Source organism: Rhincodon typus, chromosome 2 (genome assembly GCF_021869965.1).
Source record: "Rhincodon typus isolate 14 chromosome 2, sRhiTyp1.1, whole genome shotgun sequence".
NCBI lineage: Eukaryota > Metazoa > Chordata > Chondrichthyes > Orectolobiformes > Rhincodontidae > Rhincodon > Rhincodon typus.
Genome location: NC_063333.1, coordinates 99,435,208 through 99,451,945, shown reverse-complemented (window position 1 = coordinate 99,451,945; position 16,738 = coordinate 99,435,208). Strand labels below are relative to the sequence as shown.

Below are 16,738 nucleotides of genomic sequence, written 5' to 3'. Positions count from 1 at the left end.
TTTCTGATGAAGGGTCTAGGCCCGAAACGTCAGCCTTTCTGCTCCTATGATGCTGCTTGGCCTGCTGTGTTCATCCAGCCCTGCACCTTGTTGTCTCTTGACTTCAGAAGTGTTCTTTATGTTTTTCTGAGGTGCCTTAGCATGGAAAAGATGTTATATAGATATAATTTGCTAATTACATTTGGAACTATTCTAACACTTCAAATGGGGTCTGCTAATTCTATACCTGCGTCTGCAAGGTGAGTTTTAAAATAAGGCTGTTTTTATTCAGATTGAGAAAGGAAAACTTCATGGATGCATTGATGTCGGCCTGTCTGTGATGTCGATAAAGGAAAAAGCAAAACGCATTGATATAGATACAGAAGAGCATATATATCACTTGAAGGTACTCAATACTTTTCTTTCCTAAAGCTATACTTCATACTTTTTTTAATTCTCACAGCTCACACTTTAATGAATTATGTCTTTAGGTGAAATTCAAAGAGTCTTTTGATGATTGGGTAGCAAAGTTACGTCATCACAGATTATATCGCCAAAATGAAATTGCCAAGTTCCCACATGATATGTCTAGTCACTACCTCACAATGTCATCTACTGCAGACTCCCCACCCAGCTCTTTGGACTCACCTTCTTTAAGAAAGGTAATCCAACAATTTAAAATTTGATTTTCTCAAGTTTAAGAAGTAGAAATTTAATCTGAAGTTTCATCAGAAAATAATGCGTATGACACTGCTTTGGATCCTATGAGTGATTTTGAAATTGTTATAATCTAATTATTTTCTTTCCTTTGCACATGGTGTTCCGTTCAGTGGATTAGCTAAGAATTGATTGAACTTAGCCATGAAGCTAGAGTCAGATGGTGAACCGGAACATTTGGTCCTTGATTATAACTTTACACTTGATTGCACAAGTTCCCAAGTCCAAGATTCAGTTTAAGCCATAACTGTTTTTGAACTGTGGCATGGCCTTAGATGGTGGCTAGTACAAGGAAAAAACATTCATGTGCTTAATTTGTGATTGAAAGTATATGGGCAGTTGCTGTTGAGAACAGATTAAAACTTGGTTCACCATTCTATTTTTAGAAAAATACATCAAGAATGAACTCTTTGATCTAAGTCTAAGTAGTTGTTTATGCCTCCAAAACAGCATTGTTGGACCAACAGGGAGCACTCTTTCATGATTCGGAAGGAAGTGGATTCAAAAACAGTTCCCAGGATTTGAGAGTCTCATCTATTCTGATGTTTAATGTAGCACTAAGAAAGTGATCCATTTTTTTAATGTTGCTGTCTTTCAAAAGAGGTTTAAAGCAAAGTTAATTTTGCGCAGGGTTAGACTATTTTTTAATATAGCCACAAACAAAGCCACGTGGATCAGCTTGCAGTGTATCACACATCGTTCACTATTTTATAAACTGAATCAGTAATAGTTGATTGTCTCATCCTATATATGTTGGTCAGAATGATTAGAAGAGTGAATCAACCCCAGTCTGATCTGTAAACCTGCCTGTGTGTCAGGGAAGAGGAGAGGTAGCTGATCTTAATGAACAGCATACTGGTAGTCACTGAATGGGCAAAACATAAGATTCAGAGCCCCCTCACTGACTGAACACACACATAAGAACAAAAAAGACGTAAGGAATCAGAGTGTTTTAATAATAAGAGACTGGTGGGTATACTCCTTGGTCCCAAAGCCAAAAGCTAAAATGTAAATGTTCAGTTTTTGGCATAAGGAATTGCCTGAAAAGAAAAGTAATCGCAAAAGTAAGTAAATTAATCCATTTACGAAAAATGTGTGGGTTAATTATTTCATAATTTTCAGGAATAATAAAGAGATTAAACAAAGTAGTGGTATTTCTGTGTTCACTTATTCATACATTAAGCAATTTACTAATTCAAATCTGGCCTCAACTGATGACATTTCTTGGTCCGTCTGCAAAAAGACTGGTAAAACATTTGTAAAAACACATTTAAACATGAAACATTCAGTTCAAATCACCAAGGGAATTCTGTTCATCACTGGACACATTAGAAAGTATTGGATGGAATGGCATTCTTCTAAAATTAAGAGATCAGAATATTTACTGACAGGTCAAGAGAGTATCCCAGGCATTATCTTACTGATATTTATAATTGTTATGTTTGGAGGAAATGTGTTTATGTTGAAATCCTTCAAATTGATATTCATTTTAAGATATGGCTTCAATTAGGTGTTTTAATATGTTCATTATTTGGTGAGCAGGTATTTTAATTGTGTTAAGATGTCTTTAAGCAAAAGAGTTAACCAAGTTCAGTGATTCACCTCGATGAATGTGAACTAGCATTTTCTTAAATGAAAAGCCAGTGAGTGGGTTTCGGAAGATTTTCTATAGATTTGTTAAGTAATGTAGTCCCAATTAGAAATTAAGCATGTGACTTTTGGAGGTGTATGTATTTAATAAATCTTACTCTGTGTTTATTACTAATAAAGAAATTACAAGGCTTTATATGCATTTTAAGATTTGAACACTCAGGTAAGGTAGAACTTTATCCCAAAGAGTTTGTTGTTAATTTTCCGTGGAATGATATTGGTATCTTTTGTTTGAAGTAAATGTAAGACAAAAGCCTTAATGTCCAGAATTGTCTTTTGAAAACCAGGAGGGCTGCATAAAATACATGCTGCAATCATGTTCTCCCTCCTTTCTGTTGGAAGTAGTATTTGATATACCTGAATGCAAAATAAGGTTCTGAAAACACCATTTAAGATGCAAATATAAGTGAAGTGGAAAAATACAGTACTTAAAACTGGATAATTTTGTGATGAAACAACAGTATTGAAATGCAAGTACTTCAAATATAGCAATGAAATTTCATTTTCAACAGTCTGGGAATGTCGGTAAGAGAAGTAGTATTCCAATTTTTTTTTTTCAAATCCTGTGCCTTGTTATGACTAGATAAGAGTGCTTTATTAAAACTCAGCTTTTTTAAAAACCCTTTTTTTGATCAGTTCTACATGTATGTATTTTTTAAGCTATCACATGTCACTTAATGATGTCAAAAATGAACGCAAGCTAATTCTAAGGTGTTCTTGCCTAAGAGTAGTTATCATGCAAGTGAGAGTGCAGGCAAAAAAATTTACTGACACCTCATTCAGATTGTGTTTCTTGATTAAAATGGTAATTCCAGTGCACCTGCTTTTGTCAATTCCGTGTGTGTTCCTTGGGTGTATCAAGTGATCACAGCAGCTGTTTCAGGCCAACAATTCTTCATCCATGAAAGTCTCTGATATTAAAAGCAAATGATAGAAGTTGCATATCGATAGTCCATTTTCACTATGATTTTAAAGAGTCTGTAATACTTTAACCCACTTCTCTATCCCAAACCCTTGCAACAATTCTCTGTTTCTAGATTGTGTTAAAGCATTGAGCTCATCTTTGTGTTTTGTTTAAATTGCAATTACTCATATCTGCTTTTGCTTTGCAATGCATATATTTTACATAAAATAATGGACATTCAGTTATTCAAAAGAACCTAACCTGTTAGGAATTGGAGGAAATAATCTAGGTAACAATGGAAGTATTTGCAAAGATAAGATATAATCAATTTAACTAGCTTCTTACAATACATTCATTGTGAAAAGAATCTTAATACACTTCATGGGTCCTTTTTTGCAGGAAAAGTACTATTTGGCATTTCCAACTCATAAACCATAGGAAGTGCCTATTATGCATTTAAATTGATATTGCAATAATTCTTTTTATAACTAAATTGAAAAAACAAACCCTTCTAAAGTTTGGAATGAAGTTTTTGGAAGGAGATTGAGATGCATATTGGGTTTGATTAACAGCCTTTCCTCCTCAGGAAATTGGGGTTGTTTTGAGACTTGATGGCTGAGATCAAATCCTCCTCATCCAGACATCTACTGCCATTGATGAAAGCTACACTCTTAATTCTTTGCAAATTAGTAATCTTATTCAGCTGTTTAGAAACTTGAGAAATTCCCACAGAAGGGAAATCTAATGCAGAGTTAGGTGGATTTACTGTGAACCTGGATGGTACTTCCTCGTTCAGCACATCGTCTTTGGATGCAGATGCTGCAGAATGAAAACTTCCGCTTTAGGCTATAGATATCTGTAATTGCGAGCAAAAGATATACATTTTATATTTAGAGAGCCATAGAGTTATACAGCACAGAAATAGACCCTTCGGTCCAACCAGTTCATGCTGAACGTAAAATTTTTCTGAAGAAGGGTCTAGACCCGAAACGTCAGCCTTCCTGCTCCTCTGATGCTGCTTGGCCTGCTGTGTTCATCCAGCTCTACACCTTGTTATGTCATAATCCCAAACTAAACTAGTCTCACCTGCCTGCTTCTGGCCCCTATCCCTCCAATTTCCTATTCATGTACTTTCCAAATGTCTTTTAAACGTTGTAATTGTACCCACATTCATCACTTCCTCAGGAATTCATTCCACACGCAAACCACCCTCTGTCTAAAAAATTTGCCCCTCATGTCTTTTTTTTAAATCTCTCTCCTCTCACCTTAAAAATGTGCTCCCAGTCTTGAAATCTGCATCCTCGGTTTTAAAAAAAAACAACTATCATTAACTCTATCTATACTTCTAATTATTTTATAATCTTCTTTCAGGTTGCCTCTCAACCTCCTACGCTCCAGTGAGAAAAGTCCCAGCCTATCCAGCTTTTCTTTACAACTCAAACCTTTCGTACCCTGGTACATCTCTTCTGAACTCTCTCTAGCTTAATAATATCCTTCCTATAATTGGGTGACCAGAACTGGACACAGTATTCCAGAAAAGGCCTCACCAATGTCCTGTATAAACTCAAAATGACTTTCCACTATTTAGTAATCAGTCATAATTTACATTGTGAATTTGGTATTTTTGACTTGAAAACAGCTTTGTGAAATTGCACAATGGAACTATTTACCAAACACCATCCAGCTGCTGGCAGAAAATGCAACATTGTTGAAAGTTTACACAGCACTTGGAGTCTTGTCTGTGTGCTTTATGTATTTGGATAGGTGATATTCAATTGGAACATGTAGCAGTTTTGTAATAGATAGTGCGGAGCTGGAGGAACACATCAGGCCAGGCAGCATCAGGAAAAGGAAAGTGGACGTTTTGTAATATATGTATTATGATTAAAATCCAAGAAAAAACTACAGTTCATATCTCAGGATTTCAACGCTTGGCTAGAAAATGCTGCCTGACCCAAAAGGTTTTTCCCCAATGTTTGAGAAGCTTCCTGTCACTGCAAACCTAAATATTTATTGCAATATCCCTTTCAAAGTCACTGATAACTCCCAGAGTTTAATGATCCCACAAAGGAGGAAAGATTTTCCCTGTGTTTGGCTTACTGAAAGTGCAAATGAATCAATTTTTATAATTATTGATTTCATCCTATATGGTGAGCAAACCTCTGATTCCTGTTTACCACACTTGCTTGCGAAGTTACTGAATTAGCACTCCTCTATGTTGAACACAACTTGGAAGAAACACTAAATAGCAAGCACGCAGAATGCACTCTGAATCAGTGTCTTAAATATCCTTCGCCAAGTGTGGCTCAGAAAAATGATGACTGGTTAAGCCCTGAATTGATATATCTGTCAGATTTAGACTGCAGCAAGTATGACTTCAAGAGTCAGGAGCAGAGATGAATGTAGTGGCCATTGCTAAGGAGAAAGTGCTGAGGAAGCTGAAAAGTCTGAAGGTGGATAAGTTACCTGGACCAGATGGGCTTCACCCCAAGATTGTGATGAAATTTAGTAGGATGCCGGGGTCGGTGGTGGTTGGTGGGTGGATGGATCTGATTGAAACTTACAGAATACTGAAAGGCCTGGTTAGAGTGGAAGTGGAAAAAATTTCCCTAGTCAAGAGTGACTAGGATCCGAGGTGGCAGCCTCAGTGGAGGGACAACCCGTCAGAACTGAGATGAGGAGGAATTTCTTCCACAGAGGGTAGTAAGTCTGTGGAATTCATTGCCACAGAAGGCAGTAGAATGGCCAAGTCATTGAGTATATTTAAGAAAGAGATAGATAGGTTCTTGATTAGTCAGGCTTATGGGGAGAAGGAAGGAGAATCAGATTAAGAAACATGTCATTTGATCCATGATGGTCAAATAGCCAAATTCTGCTCCTATATCATGGTCTTATGGTGAGAGAACTAACGGGAAGGAGAAACCTATTTTACCTCAGTTTGCATTCATAGCCATCTTCAGCCAGATGTGCTTGAGTAGATTATTCATCTCTGCCTTTTCTTGAAGTTTCCACCATCACATGCCAGCCCTCAGTGAATTTGAATCGTTCTATATGGTATCAAACAACGTATGAATGCGGTGGACACAGCCAAGATATTGGGCCCTAACAACATCCCAGCAATAGTTCTTCAGAAATAGCAGTTCCCTTTGTGAAATGTTCCAGTGTGGTTATAACAGTTGTGTCCACCCAACGATCTGGGTATTTATCCAGGTATGTCCTGTCCACAAAAATCAAGTCTGACCAGTTACGCCCAACAGTTTGTTCTCAGTCATCTCGAAATTTATGAAAGATGCCATTGATGCTGTCATATGACACTTATCCACTAACACTGCTGTTTAGTTTGAATTCTGCTACAGCATTTAGCTCCCAACCTCATGACACTCTAGGCTCAAACACGAAAGAAGGGAAAGGTGAGAGGGAGCCTGGCTACCCTTGATGTGAGAGCAGCATTTGACCATGTGTAGTATTGAGGAGCAGAAAGGAAGATTGATTTCCAACAATCAGCTTAGTCCCAGGATATGGCTGCAGGAATTCCTCTAGGTAATGTACTAGATCCAGCCATTTTCAACTACTTTACCAATGATCTTCTCTCTATCACTGGTTCAGAAACATGGATGTTCAATGCTGATTGCAGTGTGTTCAGTAGTATTCGGAACTTTTCAGATCCTGAAACTATTCATGCAGAGACGACTGGCGACTTTCAGGCTTGTGCTGGTAAATGACAATTAGCATTTGTATCACACAAATACCAGGCAATATCAAACTCCAAAAATTGAGAATCCAGCCATCTGCCCTTAAGTTCAAGTCCATTATCGTGTCCCACTATCAACATTGTAGCGTTCATAATTCAATGGAAACTGAAGTGGGCCAGCCATATAAACACTGTGGTTACAACAGCAGGTTAGAGGTTGAGAATTCTACTGTGAGTAACTTACCTCTTGACTCCCAAAAGACTGTCTGCCATGTACAACATATAAATTAAGTGTGTGATGGAATACTCTCAACTTCCTGAATGAGTGCAGCTTCAGCAATACTTGAGAAGCTTGACATCATCTAAAACACAGTAGTATGCTTGACTGGGCCCATATACCGTGTTCAATACTTCGCCATTGCATTGTGCACCATGTCTACTTTCAGAAGTACCTTTCAAACATATGCACAGAAACAGGAGGAGAAGTGCCCAGTGAAGTGGTTGAAGCTACTTCACTGAATGTTTTTAAGGCAAGGCTAGATAAATTTTTGAACAGTAAAGGAATTAAGGGTTATGGTGAGTGGGCGGGTAAGTGGAGCTGAGTCTCAAAGATCAGCCATGATCTTATTAAATGCTGGGGCAGGCTCGAGGGGCCAGATGGCCTACTCCTGCTCCTAGTTCTTATGTTCTTATAGACTATTTGGCCCCTTGAGCCTTCTCCATAATTCTGTAAGATCAAAACTGATTTGTTTGTATTTCAAATTCCATATCTTCATTTACCCTTGAAATATGTTGATTCCTCTGCCTAACAATATTCAATGACCCACCTCCTCCACCTTCTGAGGCAGAGTTCCAAAATCTCTCACCACTAAAATATATTCTCCTCTCTGTTCAAAAAGTGCAGCGCTTAATTTTAAAACAGAAAATTGAAAATATAGCAGGAATGGGCCCTTTGAGCCCATTGATCAATTAGTTTGATCTTGGCTGATCATTCAACTCGGTATCCTGTTTCTGCTTTCTCCCTGTCCACTTTGATCCCTTTAGCTCTAAGTACTATATCCAATTCCTTCTTGAAAACATTGCACGTTTTGGCCTCAACTGCTTTCTCTGGCCGAAAATTCCACAGGCTCACCACTGTCTGGATGAGGAAATTGTTCCTTATCCTTATGGCCTACTCTGTATCCTTAGACTGTGATCCTATAATTCTGGACTGACCCATTCAGGATCTTATACACTTGAATCAGGTCACCCATCACTCTGCTAGACCTAAATGGAAACCAGCCCAGTCTATTTAATCTTTCTTTAGGTTGAAGTTTAACAAACTGCGCGTTCCAGGCATCAATCAAGTGAAACTCATCTGAACTGCCTCCAGTGTTTTTACACCCTTCCTTGAATAAGGAGACCGAAACTGGGGTGGCACGGTGGCTCAGTGGTTAGCACTGCTGCCTTACAGCACCAGGGACCTGGGTTTAATTCCACCCTCGGGTGACTGTCTGAATGGAGTTTGCACATTCTCCCCATGTCTGTGTGGGTTTCCTCCGGGTGCTGTGGTGTCCTCCCACAGTCCAAAGATGTGCAGGTTAGGCGGACTGGCCATGCTGAATTCCCCATAGAGTTCAGAGATGTGGAGCTTAGGTGGGGATGGGTCACTGTGGACTTGTTGGGCCAATGGGCCTGTTTCCACACTGTAGGGATCCTATGATCCTATGAAAACTGCACACAGTATTTGAGAAGTGGTCTTTGCAGTTCACTGTACAACTGAAGCATAACATTCTCACTGTTATGTTCAATTCCTGTCCTAATAAAGGAAGTAGCTTTCTTCTATGCTGTACCTGTGAATTTCTCCACTTTCGAATTCTGTAGTTATTCTCGATTTAAGTAATATTCTGCCTTTTTATTGTTCCTCCCAAAATGGAAAACTTCACATTTTTCCACATCATTCTCGATCTGCTGTTTTTTTTTTCTCCCCCACTCTCTGAATCTTTCTGCATCTGTTTGCAACTTTCTGTTGCCTTGCTCACTATTTGAGTGTCGTCCCTGAATTTAGCTATCATGCCTTCACTCTCCTCATCTAAGCTTGTGATCTTTTATCACCTGAAAGGATAAAGGTTTGCAGATATGAGAACTCCGCTAACTATGTGACCCCTTAAAACTGCACACTATCCAGATTGGAGCTATGTTGTTGTTCCTGTATTGTTTTGATGAGAAGCTTGGAATTCACTCTTCTAACAGTGCTGTTAGCACACTTGCACCGGATGTGTGCAATGGTTTAAAGTGGTAGTTCACCATCATTTACACAAGTGCCATAAATGACAATAGGCAAAGAAAAATGAGTTACTTGACTATCACTTGAGCCTTTTCTCAACATCTTATGCATTTGATTTGTTTTGGAATTCATCTGTTGTTATGGTAATGAACAGCTGCATAAAATTGCCACTGATAGCTGATCCTAGAATAAACCAAAGCTTGGAAATTTTAATATCGCTGTTTGTTAATCATTTGATGTGATGTGTTCAGAACTTTGCAACTTTAAAAAATATATAAAGCTTAAGGCTCATTATATGAGAAGAGTAGACATATCTCAAACACAATATCCTGAGGAGGGGTGGTGGAGGTCTTAGAGGATGTTTCCTGTTTTGGGCGAATCTAGAAACAGAAGGCACTTTTCAAAAATGAGTGTTGCCTGTTTAAAACAGATGAGACAAAATTGTCTCTGTGAGCTATGGGAACTCTTCCTGAAAAGGTGGTGAAAACAGAGTCTTTGATTATTTTTAAGGCAGAAATTGATAGATTCTTGGTAAGCGTAGGGTGAAAGGTTATCAGACGTAGGCAGAAACGTAGATTTGAGGTTATAGTCAGACCAGTCATCATCTTGTTAAGCAGCTTGAGGGACCAAGCAGTCTATCATTGCTCCTTGTTTGTCCATTTATATGATTGAAGGATCGATGAAGGAAGTGGCAGAGAAGTAAGTGAATGAGACAAATAATTTTCTGTCTGTATTAAAGTATTGATTTGAATTCCTTATTCAGCACGACATAACACAAGGGTAAGATCAGTTGTTATCTTCTGCAAGCTGAGGGAAATTTACATTGCAATTTATTAAATATTTAATAAGCTATCATGATTTAAGTGAAGAATTATTGGGTTCCATCTGTTTCAATTTAGTTGTTTGGTTTTAAGGGATTAAGAGTTGATACCACTTTGATAATGATTAGAAAAGTTTATGATGAGATGCCTACTTTAACTATTCATTCGGTGGCCAGCTGGGATGCTATGTGGAGAAATGAGTTATCTTCTGCAACAGGGCTTAGTGGTCAGGTTGAAGCGGTGTTCCATCTCACTGCTGTTTGGCATTTTTTTTGCATCAAGAATACAGCAGCTACTAGGGATGCAACAATTTATTTCTTTTCTATTGCCTCCATAGTTATCTCTAATCTACCCTAGGTTCTTTAGTTGACTTTTTCACCTTAATTTATGCACCATCTCTGACATCCCTGGAAAATGCAAGTGATTATTTCAGTTTAACACATCCTTTTGGGAACTATGCGATTAGGGTGAATGTGATTTTCTACATCATTCAATTTTATTCTCCATTAAACTACAAAGTTGGCTTTTACCGTTATGCTAGCAATGTTCTATCCCCACTGCCTCAGTTGACCCACAGAATTGTTATTGTATTTGGCAAGTACCAATCTGCCACTTGAGTTAAATGAACCAAAACTTCATGCAGTAAATGGTGGGTAATGAGCAGCCATCTCTGTGGCTCTAGCAAACACTTGTTATTTTGTCCTTGACTCTACCAATACTCTCAGCTGCCATATATAGGTTTAGAAATGTGAAATCTTGACATTAGCAACACAGAATCCTCTTTTTTTTTCCCCTGTTGTACACTTCCTCCACCAGGTTTTCACATAGTTATCTCTTGTTCTTATCTCGAAGATTGCTGACCTCTGCCCCCACCTTGCTCCTTTGCTGCATGTATGCCAATCCGTGAACCTAATACCTTGAAAGTACACCATTCCTTGATGTACTTAGTTCCACCAGCACATGTCTTGAAGAAATATGCATTCTTGCCTGTATCCAGCCATCACCTAACATCTTGTGTTTATACATTGTATTTCATGTTGGAACACACACCCCGAGCATTTCATAGGATTTATTAAACAAAGTTTAACACTGAGGAAATAATGAGGGATGACCGTTGCTGTGACTGACATGACTAATCTAAAATGAACATATTTAACAAGGTCAGAAGGTTGGCTGTAAATATGGGTGGCATTACTTTATTTGAGAAGTTAGGTTCTGGGAATGCAGAAGATGATAAGCTCTCAGGATAGACAATGTGATGAGTTGAGGTGGAGGTTGGTATTACAGAGGACATGAAATTTTTCAGTAAAATTTGAAAGAGGGATCAATGAATGTTTGTCAATGAACAACTTGATATGGTACTTGGGTAGACAGGAGAGAGGGATGGAGGAAGGTGAGAAAGTGCCAGAGGAATTGTGTAGCAAAGGACCCTACCTGATGGTGATACAGTAGTTGGACTTGAGTAATATTTGGTTGAGTTTTGGCCCCAGACTGTTGAATGTATTTGGTTTCATTATATTTCGAGACAGCAATGAATTGTTCCATCCAAACAGAAAGAGTACTATAATTTTTTAATTTGTTAGAATTTGGAAACAAAAAAGTGACCATTTTGTAAGTGTTTTAAGAAAATATGGGAACAATAGGAAAGAAAGCTGAAAGGTAAAAGTAGAAAAAAAGATACATATTAGCAGTAGCACATTGCTTGCTATTACTACATGCTAATGTAAAGAATTATATTTAATGTAGTTATGCATAGCATGAGCTTCAGATTTCAGTAGTTTCACTGTAAAAAACATTGCAAAGGTACGTAGTTTTCCAAGAATGAGCGGTTAAAGGAGAATAATGCATAGTAGCTCCTGTTTAAGCTTTTGGCCAAGTCCAGGAAATGTTGGAAATACTGAAAATCAAGTTGAATCAAAGTAACCTCTGACAACTGCACACCAAATACCAGTGTTTCCATAACTAATTTTCATTTACAAAAAAGACAATGTTGAATCTCTCCTTTAATCAGAGTACTTTGACATTTTGCTTCTGTGAAACCTGATGTGCTTCTGTGTCTTTTTCAAAAAAGATTTGTGCAAATGTTTCATAATATGCAGTTACCCTCGAAGACAAATACTTTGTGCAAAGTCTTATCTTTTTGAAATCCAATTGCTATACTATACTAATACAAAACAAATCACTATCTTCATTTTCAAAGCAGTAATGAATTTTAATTTTTTCCAGTTGCAGAGGGACAGCCTAACCAAACAGATGTCATTCCACACTAGTCCGAATTTTCCCCTTGCTTATCCCAACAACCAATCTAAGGTGGCAGCGTGGTTGCAAAGTTCTGAAGATATAGATAAATGTTCGAAAGGTAAAACCATTTTTATTTCAATGGAATATAATAGCTGACCAAAAACCTATGAAGAATGAATTAGTTAATGACTTTAATTGAATTGTCTTTCCTCAGCAGCCCTTCATTTCTTACCCCCACCACAACCCACTCCTGCCTCCCTCTGCCCCTTCATAACTCCTTCCCCCCCCTCATAAAATTAATGTGAGTAGCCACATATGCAAATTATACTGGTATCAGTGGAGTGTGTCCTAAACTTTTCTTAAAAAAAGACCTATAAAAACTGTGGATGCTGGAAATCAGAAACAAATATGGAAATTGCTGGAAAAACTCAGCAAGTCTGGCAGCATCTGTGGAGACAAAGCAAAGTTAACAGTTCAGGTTCAGTGACTCTTCTTCAGAACCGCTGAACCTTTATTACTTCAGGAACCCTGTGGTGACTTTGAATACAGATTGAAATGTGTCCAAGCAGCTTTAGCATTGTGGCCATTTACCAAGACATGATTGGATAATTCTTGATTCCCTTGTGTAACAAGAGTCTGTCAACATCTGTCTGAGAAATGTTCAATGATTCTGCCTGCACCACCTTCTAAGGGAGTGATTCCTAATTTGCAAAACCTTGGAGAGAAAATTTCTGCTCATCCCTGTCCTCAAAGTACAGCCCCTAATTTTAAAATGCAGCCCCCTAGTTTTAGACTGACCCACAAGATGAAATGTCCTTTCTGTATTGACCATGTTAAGACCATTGAGAATCTTTACACTTGATTCAAGTCAACCCTCACTCTGCTAAAGTCCAGTGAGAGCAAGCCCAGCCTCTCTCCCAGGGAAATCTGCTTCTTCTCCGTATCAGTCTAGTAAGTCTTCTCTGATCTGCCTCCAATGCATTTACATCGTTCCTTTAATAAGGTGATCAAAAGTGTGAGAACTATTCAATATGTGGTCACAGCATAGCTTGCATAACTGAAGTGCCCTTTGCTTTTATGTTTAATTCCTCTTGTAAAAATGTGTACGATCCCATTACCTTTCCTGAGTAAGTGCTGTGCCTGCATACCAACATTTTGTGGCTCATGCACTAAACTGCCTAAATCCCTCTGCACCTTGGAATTCTGTAGTTGTTCTCCATTAAGTAATACTCTGTTTTTTCATTCTGCTTGCCAACGTGAACAGTTTCTCATTTTCCGACATTTCGCTCTATCTGCCAGACTTTTGTCCACACTCTCAACCTATCTATCTGTTTGCAGCTTCCTTATAACTTCACAACCCTCTTTCCAACTTATCTTGGTGATGTCTGTGATTTTGGATACTATGCCTTTGCTCCCCTCATGTAAGTCATTGATGTAATTATAAAAAGTTGAGGCCCTTGTACAGAGAGTTCGAGAATCTGGAATATATATTTTTATTTGATGTTCACTTGTTGAATTTTTTTCTTCTAGATCTTTCTCAGTGCCATTCAAATTTAACAGAATTAACACAGCTTTTACAAAGTATGGAAGTTATTCATAGGACATACTCCGCACCAGCTATAAATGCTATTCAGGTATGTAAATTAGGAAGTTTTGATCACCTTGACTGAAGCTGATGCAGAAATAAGTGAACACTGCATTTGGCTTCAAAGTGTGAATTACAGAACCAAATGAGAGTTGTTTTGTGGTAAAATAGCATTTTCATTTTCTTTCCCTTTTTTTAAAGGGATATGTTTTTGAAAGTCCCAAAAAGGAAAAACCTGTTCAGAGAAGATGGCGCACCAAGAGTTTTGGCAAAGATGCTAAATCAACATTACAGGTAATGCAACTTTAAAGTGAAGGTTTCTTTTAGAATTAGTTTATAATGCTAATATCATAATGTGATTTTTTTTTTTTGAACAATAGCTCTAGTCATCATCAACCTTGCTGTTATCAATCTTGGAACAAAATTGGTAGTTATTAACTGTCAAAGCAAGTTCGCTTGTCAATTAATGTGCTTATATGCATCTGTGTTGTGTTAATTATGTTCACCTTTTAATTCCTCTTCCCCCCACCCCCACCACTTCCCCCACTTCTACCGTTGCTCCTTGTCACACGGTTTAAGGAATGTGTTGATTAAGGCCAAGGTATGCTGTGATGTAACAGTGATCTCAGTTATGTGGGACTCTGCTAGAAGTTTGGGACAAGAGTAAATTAGGACAGAAACCAACTGCAGGATCATCCTGGATGCTGTGTGAAGAAGCACATTGTGATCTGGCCTGAGCTTATCAGAACAGAGAACCCCATATTAAAACAAGAAACATGCATGCGTGCACATACATCTGTGGAATCATGAATAATTATGGGCAATTGACTTTCAAGATTATGATCTGGCATTGCTGCATGAACTTATTTATTGCTCGTGCTCCAGGTGTCTATTTCAATATTAAATCTATTCTTAGTGGTAGCATCATTTGCTGAGATTCAGTTTCGGGGTAGAGATTTTATACTTCAATAATCCTTACAGATCAAGTGGTCATAGTTTATTCACACTTAATTTAGAAAGCTGTTATGCTTTTTGGACATTTTGGTTCTGCTTTGCTAATGCACTATACTACTTACATAAGTTTATTAATATAAAATTGTTTTAAAGAGAATTCTTTTCAGGTAAAATATATTCAGTAAGACGTAATGACATTTTTCTTTCTTTCTTTAGGTTCCATCTATCTCCACCAGCCCAATGCGACTGCATGCATCAAATCCTAACCTCTCTGAGGTATTTCAAGGAGAAACTAAACACTTTTCAGATAGCTCAGATCTGCCCTCAGATTATTCAAAACTGCAAGAAGACTTTTGCAACATTGCCTGTGAAGGTAATAATGGCTTTCTGTATTTGCAAAATGTTAAAACGTAGAAATGATTATTTTAGCACATGCTTTAGATCACAGGTAATAACAAAAAGTTGTTGTGCTGTTTTAGTACATCAACAATACATTAATTTGTTGTGTTGTGGCCAAGATTCATTTCATGCTGTAGAAATGAAAATTAATGCTACATTACTGCTAAGCTTACACTATGATAGTATAAATGCTTATCTTTTACAGAAGATACAGTAGTGGCTGCTGTAAATTGAAGAGACAGTTGCCCACAATTAAGCCAGTCCTGAAGAAGGGTAATGCCCAAAACATTGACTTCTTGTTTCCTCCAGATGCTGCCTGGCTTGCTGTGTTTTTCCAGCCTCCTGTTTGTCTAGCCCACATTAAGCAATGGTTTAGAACTAATCTCAGACTGGTTAAATCACATGCTTGTTACCAAAACACACGTTAATTGTTTTATAAGTGCGAGATCTTTGTTACAAAATGTTGGGAAGAGGTAGGGTGAAGAAAAAGACAAAATGAATAAAATTTTACATGAGTTGGATCAGTTTTCAGACAGCGAGTGGAATTTTGCCATGGGCTTTGCAACCCTGATGTAGGGGTCAATTAGGGGTCAATTAAGGATCCTGAGTCCACATGTGTTGGGAACCAGACTGCTGGTTATTTTCCCTAAAGGTGGCCTTCTCATCGTCCACCTCAGGGCAATTAAGGTTTTTTGTGTGTGCATGTGTGTGTTGTTGGCTCCATCAAAGGGATGACAACTCTGAAATCTTGGCCAATCCATTGATAGGTCTGTCATGTTTGAAGGAAGGTTATGACGTGGAGGTGCCCTCAGAGATTTAAGTGAAAATTTCAGAAGGGCTAAACAAATGAACACCTTTGATTGGAAGGGCAACCTGTCCAGATGAGTTTTTTCCAGCTTGCACACCCCATTTGTTTTGTATAATTTCTGATTCCAGAGGCCCCCCCATCCCCCAGCTCTTCTTGGAGGTCAACTCCAAGTGGATGTGGGACTGTATGTGGCAGGGTCTGCTCGCTACCAGCAAACTGTTAGCCAGCTGCTAATACTGCCCCTTTTTGGGACCTTAATGAGTTCATTAGCTGCCTGCCTCTGGAGTGGGCAGTGTATCTATCTACCACCCTGCCTGTAGAAGAGACCCCTGTGGTGAGTGTACATTGGGGAGTTACCCTGACCCAGGTTCCCACGACTTCTCTGATGCTCCTGCTTCCTGACCTGCTGCTCCAGGAGCAGGTAAAGCTTTCCCAGTGTGGTGATTTGGAACAGCATTCAACTGGTCAGTCTAATATAGATTTTTCCCATTGTATGCTTTTGTGTATAATCGGGTAAATGAATTGTTGTCCTCTGTTTAAGCCAACTTGTATTACTGTCTGAACACTTGTGTAAGTTTTTAAGTAATACCAATAAATGCAAAAAGGAGAAAGTATTACCTAGGTAAGGTAATTGCTTAGAACTTATCTTTGACCAGATTGAATCAAATACTCATTACTGGAAAATATACTGTTGGTTTTATAAGTACCAGATATCTTTGTTGC

At 38.2% G+C, this 16,738-nt stretch overlaps 1 protein-coding gene across 1 annotated transcript in view; it reads left to right on the top strand.

The window, feature by feature from the left end:
- LOC125485516 (oxysterol-binding protein-related protein 3-like) overlaps positions 1-15,441 on the top strand; it is a 38,559-nt gene extending 23,118 nt beyond the window's left edge. The window contains exons 2-8 of the mRNA XM_048608599.1: positions 272-385; positions 471-641; positions 12,255-12,387; positions 13,800-13,903; positions 14,056-14,148; positions 15,025-15,181; positions 15,413-15,441. Coding sequence (XP_048464556.1) covers positions 272-385; positions 471-641; positions 12,255-12,387; positions 13,800-13,903; positions 14,056-14,148; positions 15,025-15,181; positions 15,413-15,441 — 801 coding nt within the window. The remainder of the gene's footprint in view (positions 1-271; positions 386-470; positions 642-12,254; positions 12,388-13,799; positions 13,904-14,055; positions 14,149-15,024; positions 15,182-15,412) is intronic.
- The last annotated feature ends 1,297 nt before the right edge of the window (positions 15,442-16,738 follow it).